At 40.8% G+C, this 19,495-nt stretch overlaps 1 protein-coding gene across 2 annotated transcripts; it reads right to left on the bottom strand.

The window, feature by feature from the left end:
- Window positions 1–1,269: 1,269 nt before the first annotated feature.
- LOC108918868 (fibroblast growth factor 18-like) lies at window positions 1,270–9,702 on the bottom strand. 2 transcript variants are annotated; one of them, XM_029248627.1, is made up of 6 exons: window positions 9,481–9,702; window positions 8,969–9,397; window positions 8,775–8,811; window positions 4,983–5,160; window positions 3,730–3,836; window positions 1,270–1,599 (listed from the first exon to the last, which is right to left on the bottom strand). In XM_029248627.1, the coding sequence occupies exons 2-6, from the start codon at window positions 8,998–9,000 to the stop codon at window positions 1,321–1,323; spliced, it is 633 nt and encodes a 210-aa protein (XP_029104460.1). In that variant the 5' UTR covers window positions 9,001–9,397; window positions 9,481–9,702; the 3' UTR covers window positions 1,270–1,320. The 2 variants fall into 2 exon arrangements, with proteins under 2 accessions (XP_029104460.1, XP_018581992.1); XM_018726476.2 differs by having other exon boundaries at window positions 8,969–9,702.
- Window positions 9,703–19,495: the final 9,793 nt, after the last annotated feature.

The raw sequence follows: 19,495 nt of genomic DNA, 5'->3' as shown, positions 1-19,495 counted from the left end.
GTAGCTGCCTAAATCAAGTTCAAGATACCTACAGAACCTGATCCATCCCTAAACCCCAGCAAGAATGCTCTCCTCCTCCATCCCTGGCCACTTGGTGGTCCCACTCTCGTGAAGCCCAAAATCTAAAGCCCTGTCAGAGTTCAGTCTTGGCCTTCATGTAGTAAAATTAATTCCCTCTGTCCCCAGAACTGCTAAATCTCTTCCATTGTTCAAGAAGCATCTCAAAACAAATTTTTCAGATCCATTTCCCTCTCGGGCTGCTGAGCCCTTTGTAAGTTATTCCTTCACCCCCTGCTCCTGCTTATAGCTACTGCTGGAAGGTAGCTCCTGTAATACGTGTACTATGAAAATGGTTGTATTTAGCAAGCAGCATTTCTATCATTGCGTGTATGTATTTTTTAGCTGAACTACCACTTGAACCTGTGTTATACGGTAACAGTTTTCTGGTTAAAGGTTGGGTTTCCCTTTTCTTGAATAAAGCAATGATAATTCTGGGTGAAAATGAAAAGTGTATAAAACGGAGGTACAAAACTACCACATACCTAAAATAAATTATTTTTACTTCATGATTAAATTACGAGGGATGCGATCATTTCGGCGATTAAGCTTTCCTGATTAAGGCACACAGTCCTTGGTGGCTGGTTAGTGTAAGAAATGCATGTGTACTTGCGAGCAGCATCAAGTGTTCCAGTCTCAGGAGCAAAGTGGGCTTTTCAGTCTGTTTAACTACATTGTGTTTACATGAAAGGTACCATCGGGCCAGTCAAAGCACGTTGTGTCAGGCTGGATCATAGGGCGCACAAAAATTCCAATAAAAAAAATAATAATCATGCAGTCCTTGGAGAGTGCAGCACATTCCTCCAGTTATTTTGCAGGTTAAGAGTCCTCTGAAAGAACGTGGCACAGAGCTCATAAACCTTACATATATTGCACTTGAACATTAAGGAGATACCCAGAGTCCGAATATAATAGCACTACAGCACTGTCCGCATTTGTCTTGCTTGCATTGAAACCCAGTGCAATATATGACACATCAGATCGTATTAACAAATGGGGATTTCCAACAGAGCAAACTCCCCTTCTCTTCGCCAAGGGATTGGAATTTGACTGTCATATTGCCTCTCTTATAAATTCGTACTACCAGCAGAAAGACATTGACATGTTTGTTTACTTTGAAAGTCGAGACAAAATAAATAACATGATAGAATTTTTTAAAAAAAAAAAAAAAAGACAAAGATCCAGCAGTACAAAAATAGAACATATCTGGAGTTTTAAATGTTTTCAGTTGGAAATTTCCATAGAAGGACCCTATCCTGTCTGTCAGCCCGCGTGGGGGCTGGCCTTCAGGCGCCGTGCTCTGCGCAGTCGCTTGGTCACAGGGGTAAAGCGGAAATCCTCAGACCATTCTGCCGCACCCTTGGGACTGCGCTTCATGAAGTGCACCTCCTGCTGTGTCTGGGCAGTCCGAGAGCCTTTCTTTGGCCGCCCCTTCCTGCTGAAACCCAGGTACCAGCCCTTGTACTTGGCCGACACCAGGGCTGTGTAATTGTTCTCCAAGAACTCCTCAATGAAAATACACTCCTCGCTCTTCCCACTGGGCTGTCAATGACAGGAGAAAAGCCTTGTCAGGTGGCCACCGCCAAAATCGAGGTAATCAGGAAGGCTGAAACACCAGGAGTCTGGCACTTACTGCCGAGAAACACTCGGACAACTGCAGATAGCATGCATGGAGCTGCAAGCTAACTTACGCAAGGGTCCTACAGCTCACTTCTTCAACAAGCACTTAGAAAAAAACCCAGAAAAAAATTATGCAGTTGGCACAGGATAAATGTCAAACCATTTCCCACAAAACCAGAGAAATGAGGGGTTAACCTTATGAGAAGACAAATTTTAATATGATTGCTTTTATGTGAAGTTACCTTTTTTCTTTTTTTTAATCACAAGTGAGTTAGCTTGCAAAATTTGATATTTTATCAGTCTATACAGTGGTTTCACAGTTGCAAAAAAAAGTTTATGAACCCTCTGGAATGACTAGAATTTCTGCATTAATTACTCATAAAATATGGTCCGATCTTCCAAAAAAAAAAAAAAAAAGTATGGAAAAGGAAAGTATGGAAAAAGTATGTTAACCTATAAGCTAAAGACTTCTACAGATATTACAGAGGACCTTAGAAGAAGAACTGTAGAGATGCATGAAGCTAGAAAAGGCTACAAAAGCATTTCGAAAGGCCCGGGTGTTCAGCAATCTATAGTAAGACGAAATGTCTCCAAAAGTACTGCTGTTACTCTCTCGAGGAGTGGGTGCCCTGCAAAGATCGCTGCAAGAGTGCGACATGCAGTGCTGAAGGAGGTGAAAAAGAACCCTAGGATAACAGCAAAAGACCTGCAGAAATCTCTTGAACTTTCCATACGAAGAACGCTGAACAGGAAAGTTGGTCATGGAAGGACACCACAGGAGGAACCACCGCTCTTAAAAAAGACTAAAACATTGCTAGACACGTCAAGTTTACAAAAGACCACCTGGATGTTCCACAGCACTTCTGGGACAATGTTCTGTGCGCGGATGCGACAAAAGTTTAACAGTTCGCCAGAAAAAACACAGAAACACCGTGTTTGGAAGAAGAAACAGTGCACACCAACATAAGAAAAAAAAAAAAAAAACTTATCCCAGCTGTCCAGCATACGAATTCAATATTCAATACTGCGAGGCCTGGATGGCTTGATACTGGAACAATGAATTCAAAATTGTTATGGAATTTTATCTTTAAAATTTTCACTCTATCACCAGAAGCTTTAGAAAAGTTGGGCATCGCAATGGAAATGAAACAATGACCCAAAACACAGGAGCAAATCCACAGAAATGCTTAAACATAAGAAAATTTGCGATGTGGAACAGCCAAGTCAGAGTCCAGACCTCAATCCGAAGGAGATGCTGGAGCATGACCTGAGGAGAGCTATTTACTAAAGGAATCCAAGAAATATCAATGACCTGAAACAGTTTTGTAAAGAAGAATGGTCTAAGATTCCTCCTCACCGCTATGAAAGTCTGATCGGCAGTCAGAGGAAATGTTTGGTGGAGGGTACTGCTGCTAAAGGAGGTTCTACTGGTCATTAAACAAAAGGATTCACATCCTTTTTCTAGCCTGGATCATCAATGTTTAAATGATGTATTCAGCATTCAAAAGACGTACAACTGCTTGTGTGTTAGTTCAAGTCGGCTGTGTTTGCCTATTATTATGACAGCTGAAGATCAGACCACATTTTAACAATAATTTTATGCAGAAATCCAGGGAATTCCATAGGATTGATTTTTATTTCTTGGAACTGTAAGTAATTCAAATTAAGCACGTTGCTGAAAGAGAACAATAAGACCCAGTTACAGTGCAAGTTCTTCACCAATAAAGTAGTTTTTTACATAAAAGATATGTTTCCTTTGAATGCAAACTTGTTTCTCCTTTTCAAGAGGCTTTCAAATATAGATGCCTCTAAAACTAGCATTAAGCTAGTTAAAAATTAAGTAAATGAGCTTTCCCCCCAAAAAATGCTGGGTAACTTTCAAAAGTTAAAAAGGCATATTTTCCACTTGTTTTAAGGAATATCTTTTCAAACACAATCACTCTCAAAAGGTCTCCTCTCCATTTTATTTCAGCTGCTTAAATTTAATTCCTTTGAGTCAACATATTCGTGTCGATTTTTTACATTGAAACAGGCCCAAGATGAGAAAACTACCTTCCCAATGACCTTCCCACTCTTGTTCATGCAGATGTAGTGATTGCTTTCCTTCCCTCTGATCCGGATACGGCTTCCAAACGTCTCAGTCTCCACCACCAACAGAGCTGAAAAGGTAGAGAAATACTACACTTAATCCTCTCAGTGCCCTTGGACAAAAAATCAAAACTGCATGTTCCTACATTAATTAATTTAGCTGACAATTTTGTCCAAAGCAACTTGCAACGTTAAGGTACCTACAGTTATTTACCCATTTATACAGTTGGGTAATTTTACTGGAGGACTTTATTGTGAGTACCTTGGTCAAGGGTGCTACAGCTGGAGATGGTCCATAGGCAGCAGCTCTAATAACTACGCTATCAGCTGTCCTACAAAACTTCCTCTAACAGCACATAAAAGAACGTATTATCATTATTGCAAAATAATGACAATACAAATGTCCAGGAGTATGAACAGCAATAGTGCCAATAGCAGTGGTAATAATAGAAACAGCAGCAAAGAGTAAATGTAAATTCTACAGATTGTCTATAGGTATACATTGTGTCAAACTGCATTCAGGAGCAAACCTACTAATTTTTAATATACAAACTGGCTGGTTTAGAAGAGACTATAAGGAAAACACCAAACAAGTATACATAATAGAAATTTCACACATCTCTTCTACATCAAGAAAAACACATACTACTAAGTTTTCATAAACCATACCTAATTGTAAAAATCAAAATCTTTCAGACTGTGACTGTATCAGCATTTTGAATATTTGCAAACTGGTTATCTGGTGCCCACATCTAATGCATTTGCTTTAAGTGTGACTGGAAAATTGACTAGTTACTGGGCTCAGAAACAAAGGAACTTTCTCCTTCGAATTATGACTTGATCAACACTACGGTATTTTAAAAGTATAGATTTTAAAGACAAACAAATTTCAATGAAGCTGTTTTACTCCACACACATTCAAGCACTTGGCACACACAAAACTATTCGAGGAAACTTTATTTAAACACAAGAAAAAAAATCCAACTTGCATAATTTAACTGAGAAAGTGGCGGAAAGAGGAAGAAAAAACATGGTCAGGACGTGAACCAACAACATGCTTTCATACTAATCCAGAAAGGTGATGTAAAAATCATGCCATGAAAAGCTCCGGTTCCAAACTAATACCAAGCTAGTAACAGCTGCTTGCCAAGCTCTGTTCTGTGGTTTTTTGCGGGAATTCTGCCCTTGCTCTTGACGGAATTCGGACATTACCGTACCATACTTGCCCCCATCCTCCCCGTTGGCGTTGATCTTCTTCCCCAAGATCTGCACGTGCCTGCCTGTTGTGCGGCTATACAGCTGATAGATGCGGACCTGCTTCCGGCTCAGGTCCTCCGAGTTCCGGGTGTGGTTTTCGATGTAGCGCCGGAAATCTGCCACGGTCTGCTGAGACTCCTGGAGCAAAACGAATATATTTCTTTTTTAGCTTGTTTCTGACAGTTTAACTCAGAATCAAATTAAAATCGCTTAATAAAAACAACATACATTTTCCTGGCATCCCAAATATAAATTGAAATCCCTCTGTACCAAATCAATTCATAAATGACAAAAGGTTGAAAAGCAAATCCCTTGCAAGCAAAGCCACAAATACGTCGACAAGACAGATTTTGGTGTCAGCTCCGTTATTTTCACTTCCGTGCTCGCAGAAGTCGAAAAGTTGAACGTTTGTAAAACTTCTCAACGGACGTAAGCAGTCTCAAGCATGATACTTCTTACTTCTTGCTTTGTGCAGGTGTAATTTACAGGAAAGGGCACAGTAACAGAGTTCCCCCACAGCACATCTACCACGATGCCTCAGCGAAGCCTTGAATACAGTGCTTCTATTTTGCGGAATGAATTCCTGCCGAATTCCTTAAGGCCAGCTGCTGAACTTGGCATTTTTCTAAGGCAGTAATGATAACATACAGCAACATGCAGAAATTACCACAGGTTTGCTGCTTTTCCTCCATTATTTTTATTACAGTCACACGAAGTCAATGTGCCTCAAGCCAGGTAGAGACAGCGGGCTGAGTTGAGACAAATACACGTGTGAAACCTGGCTTATGGCACTATCGCTAAACACACAGCAGCTGGAGGTTCCGCTCAAACACAATACACATGTCAGTATGTAACCAATACAAGAGCACAGAGCTGTGAACACATCACTGTGCAGAAGAACACAGTCGGAAAGAAAATATCCTAGATTAACAGGATCCTTGCATATACTTTTGTGCCTTTTATGCCCTTTTCACCCATTAGTTGTTCTTTTTGGTTCGGAATCAGGCCAAAAAAGAGTCTGCCATCTCACTGAGTGGTGCATGACAGGGTGGCCATGATGACAGAGCGAGTAGTGTTGCTGTCTCACAGTGCTTGGGTGGTGTGAGAGGACATGGGTTCAATCCCCACTCAGCCTGTGTGGTGTTTGCATGTTCTCTCCATGTCTGTGTGGGTTTCCACTGGGTGCTCTGGTTTCCTCCCACAGTCCAAAGACAAGCTTTTCAGGTTCCCCCATAATGTGTGAGGGAGAGAGTGTGTGTGTGTTCCACTGATTTATGGATGAGTGACCCAGTGTAAGTAGTGTATCTAGCACTGTAAGTGACTATGGTGAATAAGGTGTGTGGGCTGATAACACTACATAGAGTTCACTGGAAGTTGCTTTGGAGAAAAGCGGCTGCTAAATAAATGTAATGTAAACACGAAGTGGGAAAAGTGTGGTTTTCACCCTGCAGACTCTGGGCCATACCCAGACCTGATCTGTGCCACTTTCAAGAGGACATTTATATATCTCTCATGCAGGGGCAGCAAGTAGCACTGTGGCTGGACCAATCACCTTGAGCTGAAAGAACTCAGGTTCAAATCTCACCTCTGTTATAGCACCTAGCACCCTTCAGTAAGTTCCTTACCCTGACTTGCTCAAATAAAAATCACCAAGCAGCACGAAAAGGCATCTACAGTTAACAGTAATATGGTTTAACAGCTGGTCATTCTTGCCACAGCAACTGAAATAAACAATATTAAAAAAAAAACCTTATTACACTGTGTTGCTGCAGAAATACCTGATCACATATTCATTTGACCACACGATCATAAAACAGCTGAAGTGAGCAATATCAGTATAATGATACGGATATTTTCTAAAAGATAACGGAAAACAATTCAGAAAAGAGAATAGGAAAAATGCCTTGTCTCCATTAACTTTAAGTTGGCTATAGGCACCAGGAACAAAATATTTGTAAAATACTCATTTTTATAGTAGTTTAGACCTGGAAATATTGCTTTTTAAAGTGGTTTTTTTTTGTGGAATGGGTCCTGTATTTTGCCCTGTATTTCCATGAGTATAAACAAACATGAATGGAGATAAACACGTATAGTCTTAAAAATTGTGCGTAAAACACAAATCTGTGATAAGACATCTTTCTAGCATATGCTCATTACAGGATGAAAAACAGCACTACCATCAGGGCAGTACATACTGATTAATACATTTTCTTGGAGCACATTAGCATGCAAGTCATCTTCTCTTCACCAGACTGAAAATCTACAAAGTTTGGTGGAGAATTCTCACATAAAATGTGCCTTAGAACACTGTCCATTACAACTGCATAAAATCTTTGCTCATGATATATCTTGATCTCACTCTATTAATCTGTTTGTGGTAAAATATAAGTAAAATATATAAGTGCGGAACACAAATAAACTTGGGAGCTCCGCAGATAAAAACTGCAATTGATTATCGCAACTTACCAAATTTAATTATTAATTAATGTATAAGATTCTTTGAGCAGGCCATCAGTAACCCTGAAGCCAAGTGAATGTCTTCTATAACTTTTGCCACTAACAAACAAAAAATAAAGATGAAGCATTTTACTGGAGAGACTTGTCAGGTTAATTACCGCTATGCAGAATGTATGAAGAAACTTATTAGAGGGAACAATTGGACAGTTACTAGTTTTAAAGCCCTTTAAACACCAGATTTGACTATTGAGACTTTCAAGGTGGTTCTTTGGGTGTGATGAACTAAAATAAGAGGATTTCTCTCTGACATGAGTAACACCAAGCTCCAAGATGCAAAGACAGTGGATGGGATCAGTACAATAACAAACACTTCATTTTTGAAATACTAAAACAATGTAGTTTCTCTATCTAGGAAAGAGCTGAAAATGATTATGGAACCAGTGTTTTATCCATTGACCCAATACATTTACATTTATTCATTTAGCAGACACTTTTCTCCAAAGTGATGTACGTCTCAGCGACATACATCTACATCTCAATACACCATTAAGTTCCCAACAATTATTTACCCATTTGTACATCTGGGCAATCTGCTGGAGCACAGCCTACAGTACATTATCTGTCTATAATAAAAATTTACTCATTTAACTGAAGCTTTTCTCCAAAGCAACTTACACCTGTTTACCCATTCATACAGCTGAGTGATTTTAGTGGAACAATTCATGGTAATTACCTTGTTCAAGTGTACTACAGCTGGAGGTGGGAATCGAGCCTATGACCTTTGGGTCGAAAGGCAGCAGCTTTCACCAATACACCATCCTTTACAGGATATATATACACACATTAAATGAAATGTATACCTATACAAACATCTACATCTAGAATTGTATAGGCCTTTGAGCTAAAAAAGGGATCTGAGCTACACACTGTCTTACTTCGGTTTAGCAGGATACCCAATTATTGAATGGATCATTGTCATGAGCACTGCAAATCCCTGTAATTCACTCATTTCCGGATAAACAGAACAACTTACATCAGATCACTATGCCAAACCGATATTGAATAACACTTGAAATTAAATGCACTCCAGAACAACTTTAAAACAACCTGACAAATATGAAAATGGGCACAAACTGAATGAAAAAATATCCGCATTACTTGCAAAGCATCGAGGTGGAAAAAGTAAAATCCTCGTAATACGTGTGGTAAGCCTAAGGGGGTGTGTGTGTGTGTGTGTGTGTGTGTGTGTGAGGGGGGGTAATGACAGTAAATGACAACTGTAGCAAAAATCCTACCTGTAGCTGGAAATAGAGAACTAGGACATGTAAACATCTGGGGGAAAGAAAAAGAAGAAGAAAATAAATCAAGGATAATTACTAAATTACACAAAATACATACGTGGGGCGCAAATAAAATGTAGTTTTTAGCGACTTCTATTGGCAAGAATGCACGCGCTTCAGAAGCAGGCATATAAAGATGGAAGCCTTACACGCAGATGGAGCGCGGAGGGAGAAGAGACATGGTGGGTCGCTCGGGTACACCTGTACACCTGCACGCGTGCACACCTGTCTCTCCCGCGTGCGAACCGTGTCCTCAGAGCGAGCGGCCCGGACGAGGCGCGCGGCGCCGGCGCGCGGACCAGTGGGCGACGGAGCGGCGCGCCACTGGCACCGCGTGCAACATTGGCTGCTCCCCTTCTTCCTTCTCCTTTTTTGAGTTCTTTCAAACGGAGCAGAGTTGGAGTTCGGCGGCGCTCTTCCCTTCGACGGGCAGTCGGAGTCGCCTAAATCCCCAGCCCGAGGTGCCGGCGGCGAGGAGGAAGGAGCAGCGCGCGCCGACCCGCCGGACTCCGAGCGCTCCCTACTGCGCAGCTTTGGTGGAGGAATCCAGCGCACCTTTTCCGCTCCCCCTCGTACCTCTGAAAAGGACGTGACTGTGATTCATGTGTGCCTCCGTGACAACCGCTCGCAAACGAAAAGATAACACGCTTGCTGTAATTACCCAGTAAAGAGAACGTGCTGGCTGTCCCAGAACATGTGTCAGTGTGACACGTTGAGTAAATGCGCTCCCGGCGGCTCCGGCGCTACATGTGAGTCCTGCCAGTGAAGTTTCTGCGCCTTTCCATTCGGCTGCAGCAGCTTTTTTCTTTTTTTTTCTGCCCTGTTGTCAGTGGGTGGAAACCAGTCCACGATTTGCACCTGATAGGGCAACATGATGATGTGGAAAGCCCGTTGGTTTTGTACAATTTGAGTGATGAAAGTATGGGAAAAGCTTAAGCACAGGACGCGCCTCCTATAATATAATAATAATGAGCCCACCCCCCTTAATATAATTACTTACTCATTTATAGAGCTGAGTAACTTCTAGTGAAGTAACTTAGGGTAAGTATCTCGGTACCGTAAAGCCGGGTGCCGTACCAGTTTGGGATCCGGAAAGCGGCGGATAAGAACGCAGTAGGCCTAAGCGCTACAACATCAGTTGCCCGTTGGGGAAAAGACACGACCCCCACATTCCTTCTTTGGACGTGCATATGAAAAAGGAAAGAAATGGAACTAAAACGTCTAGTTTTTATATTTAATGTTATTTTTTTTACCTTTTTGGGATTTATTTTTGATTGATTTCACATTAACTCCAAAGAAAGTGGTCTCAGAGTTTGTGCTGGTTATCGAGGAGATTACATGTTGTTCTCCTCGTGTCGGCAAACTTTTCCTCCAGGTGCTCTGGTTTCCTCCCACAGTCCACATACATGCAGTTCAGGTAAATTAGCCACTGTAAATTGCCCTTAGTCTCTGTGTGTGTGTGTGGAGGGGGGGGTACCCTGTGATGTACTAGCCTGCAGTCCAGGTTGTAACCCCCCAGCCTTGAACCTGCTGGGATAGGCTCTAGACTCCCATGACCCTCACCTGGAAAAGCAGTTAAAGTGATAATCCAGACACATCCTGGTGATAATTTATTTAACATAAATCAATGCCTGTGACCCAGAAAAGCAGAATATGGATGTACCATTCTCCTTGCAGACCTTGGGAGACTTTCATAAAGAAATGTAAAACAATCTATCCTAAAGGAAAAAACTAAGTTAATTTACTGATATCCAAAAATGCTGAGCTGTTTTCTGTTTTCTACTAAAGAAATGACTCGGTTTGCTAGCCTTAATCCACTGGCTGTTATTGTTTTATATAATGTGTATAATAATTTCTATGGCAGGTTTAATTTTACAGAACAAGCCACATTGCATTACAATTCACCCGTTTATACAATATTTACTGCACTGTTAAGTGACATTTTACTTACCACAATTTTATTTTACCACAATGCCCACATTCTAAGCTGGAAAAGTTTAGTTTGTAACTAGTGCTTTTCATGTTAACAATAATGAATTATTTTTAAGAAAATGTCCTCACCAGATGTTTCGGGAATATCTTGCCTGTGCTTTAAATGCAAAGCCTCTGTGGGAACTTTGATAAATTTATTCTAGGAATGCGGTAAGATACAAGTTTACTAGACTGAGGTACATTCAATGCTCCAAGAAACCTTTAAGAAAAGAAATCGATTTTTCCCCAGTTACACTCTTGTTAAATCACAACCCAAGATGACGATGTTATGGTACACAGACTGTCTGCTCTGATACAATATATATTTTTTTAAAGAAATGCATATTAATGCTGTGGTCTACATCCAAAATTACCTCCATGAACATGTGGTTGGCTGAGGTGCTGAAATTTCTCCCCATTGAGAAATAGACAATTGATTTACATGACAATCCTAATGAATTGTGGAATATGTGGACACCCTTCTGGACATTATTGGAAAGTGCTACATGATTGTACTTGTGATAAACTGTAGCCTTTTGACACTGAAACCCTCGCTCTTTGTATGTGGACATATTTACTTTTTCCTCGATGTACTATCTATCTGTATGCAGTCTTGACCCTGTACTGTGCAAAAAATCCATTTAAAAAAAATGCTGAGTCATGAAGGAAGAGATGGGCTTGCTGAAACAAAGGCATCATTTCTGCAACCATATGCTGAACATATTACATTTAAAATTCCTTTAAACTAAAACGTAAAATAATCATGTTTCAGGTACCTATTTTACATTTACATGTGATGTAAATGACAGTGTCATTCAGCAGACATTTTTCTCCAAAGCAACATACAGCCATAGTAAGGATAGGACATGACAGGACAGGACAGAACAGGATAATACTTTATTTATCCCTGCAGGGAAATTTACACACAGCAGCTCAACATGACACATAAAAACAGACAAGACATATAACTAAGTGCAGTTATACCAACAAGACAGCAAAAAACAATAGAACAGTTGACAAAATCAACATCTACAAGATACAGATATACTAGAACTGAAGTGAGAATGGTTAAACCAGTGCAATAACTCCTAATGCACTCCCTGCACCCCCTCTCCCCTTGTTGATGAGTTAACAGACCCTTGACTGGTGTTATGGAGGAAAGTATCTGTTGGTAAGAAGGACCCCCAGGATCATCTCTTCGCCCACCTTAACTAAATGGTCCAATGATTAAAACAAAGCACATTTCACATGATGCAAAGTACTTTAGATAGACACTCCACTGCTGAAGCACAATTTGTCTGATATCACCATTTTTGCCTGTGTACATTACACAAGATGCAAGATGCTCCCTGTAGAATTGAGTCTGCTAGAAAATATTAAGGTGATTGTGACAGATGGTGTGACGCACTTATGGAGCTGTCTGGAGTTCAGAAGTGAACTAGGTCTTAAAGAGTTGGGTTTTCAGACCCTTGCTGAATGCTTAAAGGGATTCAGCAGTTCTGAAGGACAGAGGGAGCTCATTCTACCACACTGCAGCCAAAACCAAGACCCTGCCGAATTTAATTTTTTAAATCTTTTGTGAGTGGGACAACCAATATGTCAGATGTGGAGGAGCATAGTATTCTTCCTGGGGTAATGGGAGTTATCATGTTTATCAGGGGGCAGATCCTTTGACCATCTTGTAGGCCATAACTAGGGTTTTGAATTTGCTACTGCAAGAAGTCAATGGAGAGAGACAAGAAGGAGAGATATGGGAACTCCTTGGCAAATCAAATCCAACCATGCTGCAGCATTCCAAAGCAACTGAAGGAGCTTGATGACAGAGGTGCAATAGTCCCCGGTGGGGTGTCATCATGGATCCGAGAGGAAAGTGGATAGATTTTATTGTGAGTTAAGAGATGAGCCTGCAGATGTTTACAGATAGCATCTATAGTGTCAGGGCTTCATTGAGCTCTGGGGTCCAGAGAAAAGTTGACTTCAGAGGATGTTGACCGATGAAGAGGATGGAATAAGCAAATTGTCCAGTTTCATAGAGATTATCCATTACATTTATTCATTTAGCTGACAGTTTTCTTTAAAATTACTAACAATGTTAAAGTACCTACTGTATTTACCCATTTGTACAGCTGGGTAACTTTTACTAGAGTAATATAGAGAAAGTTCCACTCTCAAGGAGACTACAGCAATAAGTCAGTTTGAAACTGGCAACCTTTGGATTCATGGTAACAGCTGTAACCACTATGATATCAGTTGCTACCCTTGGCATTTATTCATTTTCTTCAAAGTGACGCACATCTTGCTGACGGGTATATGGCTCTGTTGTCAGTCTTGGAAAGGTTAAGTTGTACATGGTGGCCACCTCCCCAAAGGATCAGTGGAGAGTTTACTAGGGCAGCTGGTAGCATAGTGTTTGGAGCACTAGACCCAAAGGTTGAAGGTCTGAGTCTCACCTCCAGCTGTAGTATGGCTGAGTAAGGTGCTATAATTGCTCTAGTAGAAGGTACCCAGCTGCATATATGGACAAGCAATTTTAAGTTGCTTAGGAAAAAAAAAGTGTAATTTAAATGGAAAAAAATGTAGATATATATAATATAATGTTAAGTAAATTAAGATGAGTTTATTCTTGGTACAGATTGGTACAGATTAGTGACAATGGGAAATTAAAGGATGAAAGAAATGCAACACATACATTTAAAAACATGAATGAGTCATATGAGTGACTGACATCTTTCCTGTGAAGCATAAGTTAGACATTGCTGCTACCCAGTGGTGATTGGTCAAAATATGTTTCACATGAAAATCAAGAATCTTTTGATCATGCTATGGTTACTTATCTGTCCATGGGGAAAACCAGAGGACTTACACACACACAAACTGTCTGAAGCTGCTTGCCCCAAGTGGGGTCGCGGCGAGTCAGAGTATAACCCAGCAACAGGGCGTGGGGCTGGAGGGGACACACCCTGGAAGGGATGCCAGTCCATCACAAGGCACCCCGAGCAGGACTGGAACCCCAGACCCGCCAGAGAGCAGGACCCGGCCAAGCCCGCTGCACCACTGTGCCACCACACCAGCCCTGCCCCCCAAGAGGCCTTAGGATGAATCAAATGGATTTTACCAGCAAATAAACCCAAGCTATGTTGTGCACGTACCTTCAGCTAAAATGTGAACTTACTGCACCCATAAAAAAGATACAAATATCAGTGAGTTGCAATGAAGTGTATTCATGTTATTTGTTGCTGGTGTACTAAGATAAAATGTACAAATGGGCATCTGGGATGGGGGCTATCCTGTTCAGGGGCGTTCTGCTCTTGGAAACTGGACCCTCTTGAATTCAGTGAAGTGGTAAGCAAACCAAAGGGTAACAATGAAACTTCACTAGAGCACAACAGTCAGTTTTTCTTCATTTCATACCTCATTAGAGCGTATCTACACATGACAAAGAACGGTTTTTATTATTTTGTTTCTCCTCTGTAAAAAGTTTTATAAATCCTTGGTCTTTTGATAGAGGACAAGGGAAAAACAAAAAAAAGAAAACCTAATCTGACAGTTTTAATGACTAGTTACATACTGTAGCTGTGACGCATGACTCGGGCTTCCTACAATCTTTGGTATTACATCTTGGCATAGAAACAATAACTGCAGATTGGAGGTGGGATGGGACGGAAAGGGGGCGTAACCCTTCCCTTCCTGCACCTCGCATGACAGAAATGCTTCCGACATATCTCAGCTTGACCTTCGAGCTCCAGAGCACTGCACAGATATAACTGCTTATTTCCATCAAAATAAACATTGTCCCTGCAAGGGAAAAGGTGGTTAGAGGAGCATAACAGGGATATTCATGCATGTTTTATCAATGAAAACTGCTTGCGAAATGCTTGTGAACAGGGGCGTTTAAACAGGATACCTCTTACAGTGAATAAAAGAGTGATGATGGAGTGCTCTAATGAAAAGAAGTGTAATTAGCATATTATTGTATGAATTTCCTAATGTGTTTTTAGACCTAGAGTTTTCTGGAGCAGTTGTGGTTAGGTCTGTCTCTACTACAACATTTGCCCTCCTTGTCTACATACTTGTGACCCTACTACCTTGGTCAGGTGACCACCTGCTGTCCCATTTGGTAAAAATGGGAATACATACATATATGCATGCATGCATTTATTTCACATGTTGGCTGATCTTTGGATAGTGGAATTGACACCTTTAAAAATCATTGCCTGGCAGAAACAGCATAGAAGGACTTGTCCCCGTTATTTTCTAATTTGATACAAAATTTCTCGTTACAAGTAATATTATCAGCAGAACAATTTGAGTGAAAAGCTGAATGTCTGAAAAAATTTACATGAATTTCAGAATTTGGTATGTCCCCCTTTTGCTTTAATGACAGCATGTATTCCAGCTGGCATGGACTCGACAAGTTTGTGGAAAACCTAATGATCCATACTATCCCAGTTTGAGTTGAGAATGTTCCAAAGAGCATGTTGCGATGTTCCTGAACGCTTGGTTTTCTCGGCCTTCAAGGGCTTCAATAAATGTTTGATGGGGTTGGGGTTAGGTGATTATGGAGGAAAGTCCATGACAGTTAGTATTCTTTGCTCTTCTTTACTCTTCAAGTAGTTCTTGCGAAGCTTGGAGGTACGTTTTGGTCATTATCTTGCTGCAGTACAAATCCTTCTCCCCAAAGACAAACCAGATAGCATGATCCAAAGTATAGTATGTCTAAAAAATAGAGCGTCATTTTTACTTTAACTCTGCTTTATCTGTTACTGAAGCGTGTCTAACTTATTTGTTAAACATCACCGTGTGAGATGAGTTACTTGTAGAATTGAATTGAATTTAACTGAACTGAGGAGTGCAGAAAAACTTATGGATCAGAAATCAAATTATAGACTCTAAATATAATTATCTGGAATTGAAACAAGGGCCAGCTATTTGAAATAATTTCCAAATAAAGCAGTACTGAAAGACTGTGACTTGGTCCTCTATGAGGCCAAACTGATACAGTCTATTAAAGATTTAATCAGGTTTTTACAAGGCATTAAATGAGAGAGAACACAAATTTTCAGGTAATAGGTGTTATGTTTTGCTTTCCCAGTTTTAGTGACATGGATGCATGCCAAGGACACAGATCTCTCCAGTGGTATTTATTCAAAACATTTTTGAGTATTCTTGCATACCTTCTAAGCAGGAAGGGGCAGGCCTGTGGTTTGAGTTGAGCAACACTGAATAAGACCATTTTCCCAGAGGTGATAAACTAAATGTGTCATAATGTAGGTGTCTGGTTCTCAGTTCCAAATTGTGCAAGTGAAGCTCACTGGTTTAATTTTGGTGCAAAATAAAATACATCTTATTCATGTTCTGCTGCCTTGGCAAAATGTGGACGCCTTACAACTTCAGTCATCTCTGTAACATCCTATTTAGTATTTTGTCCTTCTACTAGTACGGCAAAATATCAGAATTCATATACACCCACATTTGGGTAATATTTTGCTTCCTTGTTTTGAATTGTCGAACTTGATCTTTTTCAGTGCACATATTTTAATGTTCCCATTATCTTTAACGGTTTAATTGTTTAAGCTTTGTAAGGAACCATGGTAAAGCTTTCTCATGGCATGACCAATGCTCAAGTGAATGCCTGGCTGTCTAGTGGTTAGATCTGCTGTTTTTGGATCCCAAGGTCATAGGTTCAGCTCTCACCTCTGGCATTAGCACCGTTGTCCAAGTCATTTATCCTGAATTTCCCAGCTGTAGAAATGGGTAAATAACTAGGCATCTTAACATCGTATGTTGTTTTGGAGAAATGTGTTGGCTACAGAGGGGGTGCGGTGGCGCAGTGGGTTGAACCACGGTCCTGCTTTCCGGTGGGTCTGGGGTTCGAGTCCCGCTTGGGGTGCCTTGCGACGGACTGGCGTCCCGTCCTGGGTGTGTTCCCTCCCCCTCTGGCCTTACGCCCTGTGTTACCGGGTAGGCTCCGTGACCCCGTATGGGACAAGCGGTTCTGAAAATGTGTGTGTGTGTGTGTGTTGGCTACATGATTATTAATGTCATCAATTTTGTATAATATAAAAATTTGATATTGCATTTTATCACATTTTCCAAAGAAGTGTTCATGTAGGTCTTTTTAAAAATTCTGCATTAAGACATTCTGGCACTCGCACACACACACAAACAAAACAAACACACCAGTCCAAAACACATCACCCTGGCACTTGACATGGATGCCTGAGCTGTATTCCCTCGTGGTGCTCCTACCCCAGGAGAGGCAGCTGCAGCCGACTTTTTGTTTCATCTGTGGCCAGGCACTGACTGCAGAGGCCAAGGACGCTGCGAACCCTTGCACCTTATCATTTGAAGCCCATTACCTGCTCCCTGTCTTTTTCCTTTTTTTTAATTTTTTTAAACTTACACCAGGCAGGGCAAGGCACGCAGCAGTGTCACATCACTGTTGGTGTTTTTTGTCTAAACTGAGTCCAATGCATGCAAGAAATCAAAAACTATACACCTTTACAGTATGTATTTAACCTCATAGTCAAGGCTTTGAAACAGGTTACCACAGGTACTATACTGCAGGAGTGCACAGTGCCAATGTCCTCTGCTACTGATGAACATGTCTGGCACATCTGCAGCTGGACATTCCCATGAAAACTCTATGGTAAGCTGATGAGGAGTCTGGCAACAGCGGTGTTTTTCCAGCAGAAAGCCCAAGAACAAGGCTCCCATTTATTGCAAAGGGGAGCAATATTGCAGAAATAAGACAACTATACAGCAGAAATCATATTTGCATCTATTTGCTTAGTGCATAATATTTAATGTAATTTGATCTTTAAAAACTAACCTTGGTACATCCAACTGTACATATATGCATACAATTATACATACTATATGAGTGTGAGTGGTAGTAGTCGAATGGAATCTGTGTACAAACCAAACATTTATATGTGAAAGAAAATATAGTCTAAAATCACTATTTTAATGCATAAAACATTTTTCAAAGGCATATCAAACATCCATTGTCTTTAAAATGTACATCTTTCAAATAAATAATGTTGTCTTTTGTAAAAAGCATATTTACACTAGTTTCACTGTCTGAGAAACACACATTTGGTTCTTCACTGAATAAAAATTCCTCTTACCTCTCATAGCCTTGAACCTGTAGCTCTCTTGTCGGGTCTAGGAGCCACATTAACTACGAAGAATATTGTTATATGTAGTAAGGAAAATAAACATTTAGCTAACACAAATGTGCCCTTTCTCAAAGTGTACCTATTATATTATTGATTTGTTTCATCAAATGAAAAATATTTAGTAATACTTTAAGTAAATCTGCTGCAGAGAGAAGAGACACAGTTGGGATATTTTTTTTCAATATCTGTATGGCCTCTGTCATGTATCTCCTGATGATTTAGCATTTCGTTCCTCTTTTATTTGTGAAAGCTTAGTGTTTTAAAGCCCATTCTGTAAGTTGCATTTTTGACTACATGATTGACAACGTTTGACATGTTGGCATAGAGCTAAGCTATACAATTCTCATCCTTAAACTTAAACATTTCATAGGCTGATTGCCCTGGCAACTCAAGTAAGTAATGCCTGTCTGTGTAATGGTTGTGACTGAAAAGAAAGGATCCATAACCTTGACAGCAAATACTCAAGTGCATCGGCACTGATATCCTCCATGTCTACCATTTAAGCAGCCATCATTAGGATACGTGGAATACAGTGGGTAATCTAAAATATACAGAAATTGTATCCATAAGTTTCCAACATTCATCACTCTCCATGAAAAGAAAGCTGAAGAGTAAATATATAATTGGGTTTGTTTATTAGAGTGATGGTGGAAGGAAAAGACCATTGTAACCATAAGAGCAGTATAGATCATCTCCATTTCAAGCTCACAGTCATTGAACAGTAATGCTTTGACCTTTATTTCCATTGGCCACCATCACCAGGGGGTTCCACAGACCTGTGTCATTCCCTACAGGTCAGGTAAATTTTATGCCCGTGTAAAAGGTGGGTATGAGCATAGAAAGAAAGCAAGATCGTACCACTGCTACGCTATGATACCCAGCTCTTCCTCTCCTTTCCACCTGGAGCATCAGACATTTACACACACATCGTTGCCTACCTGTCGTACTTCTCTGCATGGATGTCTGATCACCACCTATAGCTCAACCTCTCCAAAACAGATCCTACACCTCCCAGCTGGCCTGTCTTCCTGTCACGATCCCTCAATCAAACTGGACAACTGAACCATTTTGCCTACTTACTCGGCTAAGAGTCTGGGAGAGATGATTGACTCAGGTCTATTTTTCTCTCAGCACATCGAAGCCACAACCCAGACTTGCAGATACATCCTGCATAACATCCACAGCATAGATCCTTACCTCACAACTGACTCTGCCCAACTACTTGTCCAGGCCATGGTGACATCCCATCTGGACTACTGCAATTCTCTCTTGTGTGGCCTTCCCTCTGCTGCCATCAAACCTCTACAGCTGATACAGAACGCTGGTGCCCAAGATGTGTTTGACTTGCCGAAGGGTTTCCATGTATCTCCTCTACTCGTTTCTCTGCGCTGGCTCCCTATATCTGCCAGAATCAAATTCAAGACCCCAGATATTGTCTACAAATGTGTCAGTAGAACTGATCCCAGCTATTTACAGGACTTGATCAACTGCTACACCCCAACCAGACCACTTCGCTCATCTACT

This window comes from Scleropages formosus, chromosome 24 (genome assembly GCF_900964775.1).
Source record: "Scleropages formosus chromosome 24, fSclFor1.1, whole genome shotgun sequence".
Lineage (NCBI taxonomy): Eukaryota > Metazoa > Chordata > Actinopteri > Osteoglossiformes > Osteoglossidae > Scleropages > Scleropages formosus.
The sequence above is the reverse complement of the archived record's forward strand: the minus strand, read 5'-3'. Positions and strand labels throughout refer to the sequence as shown.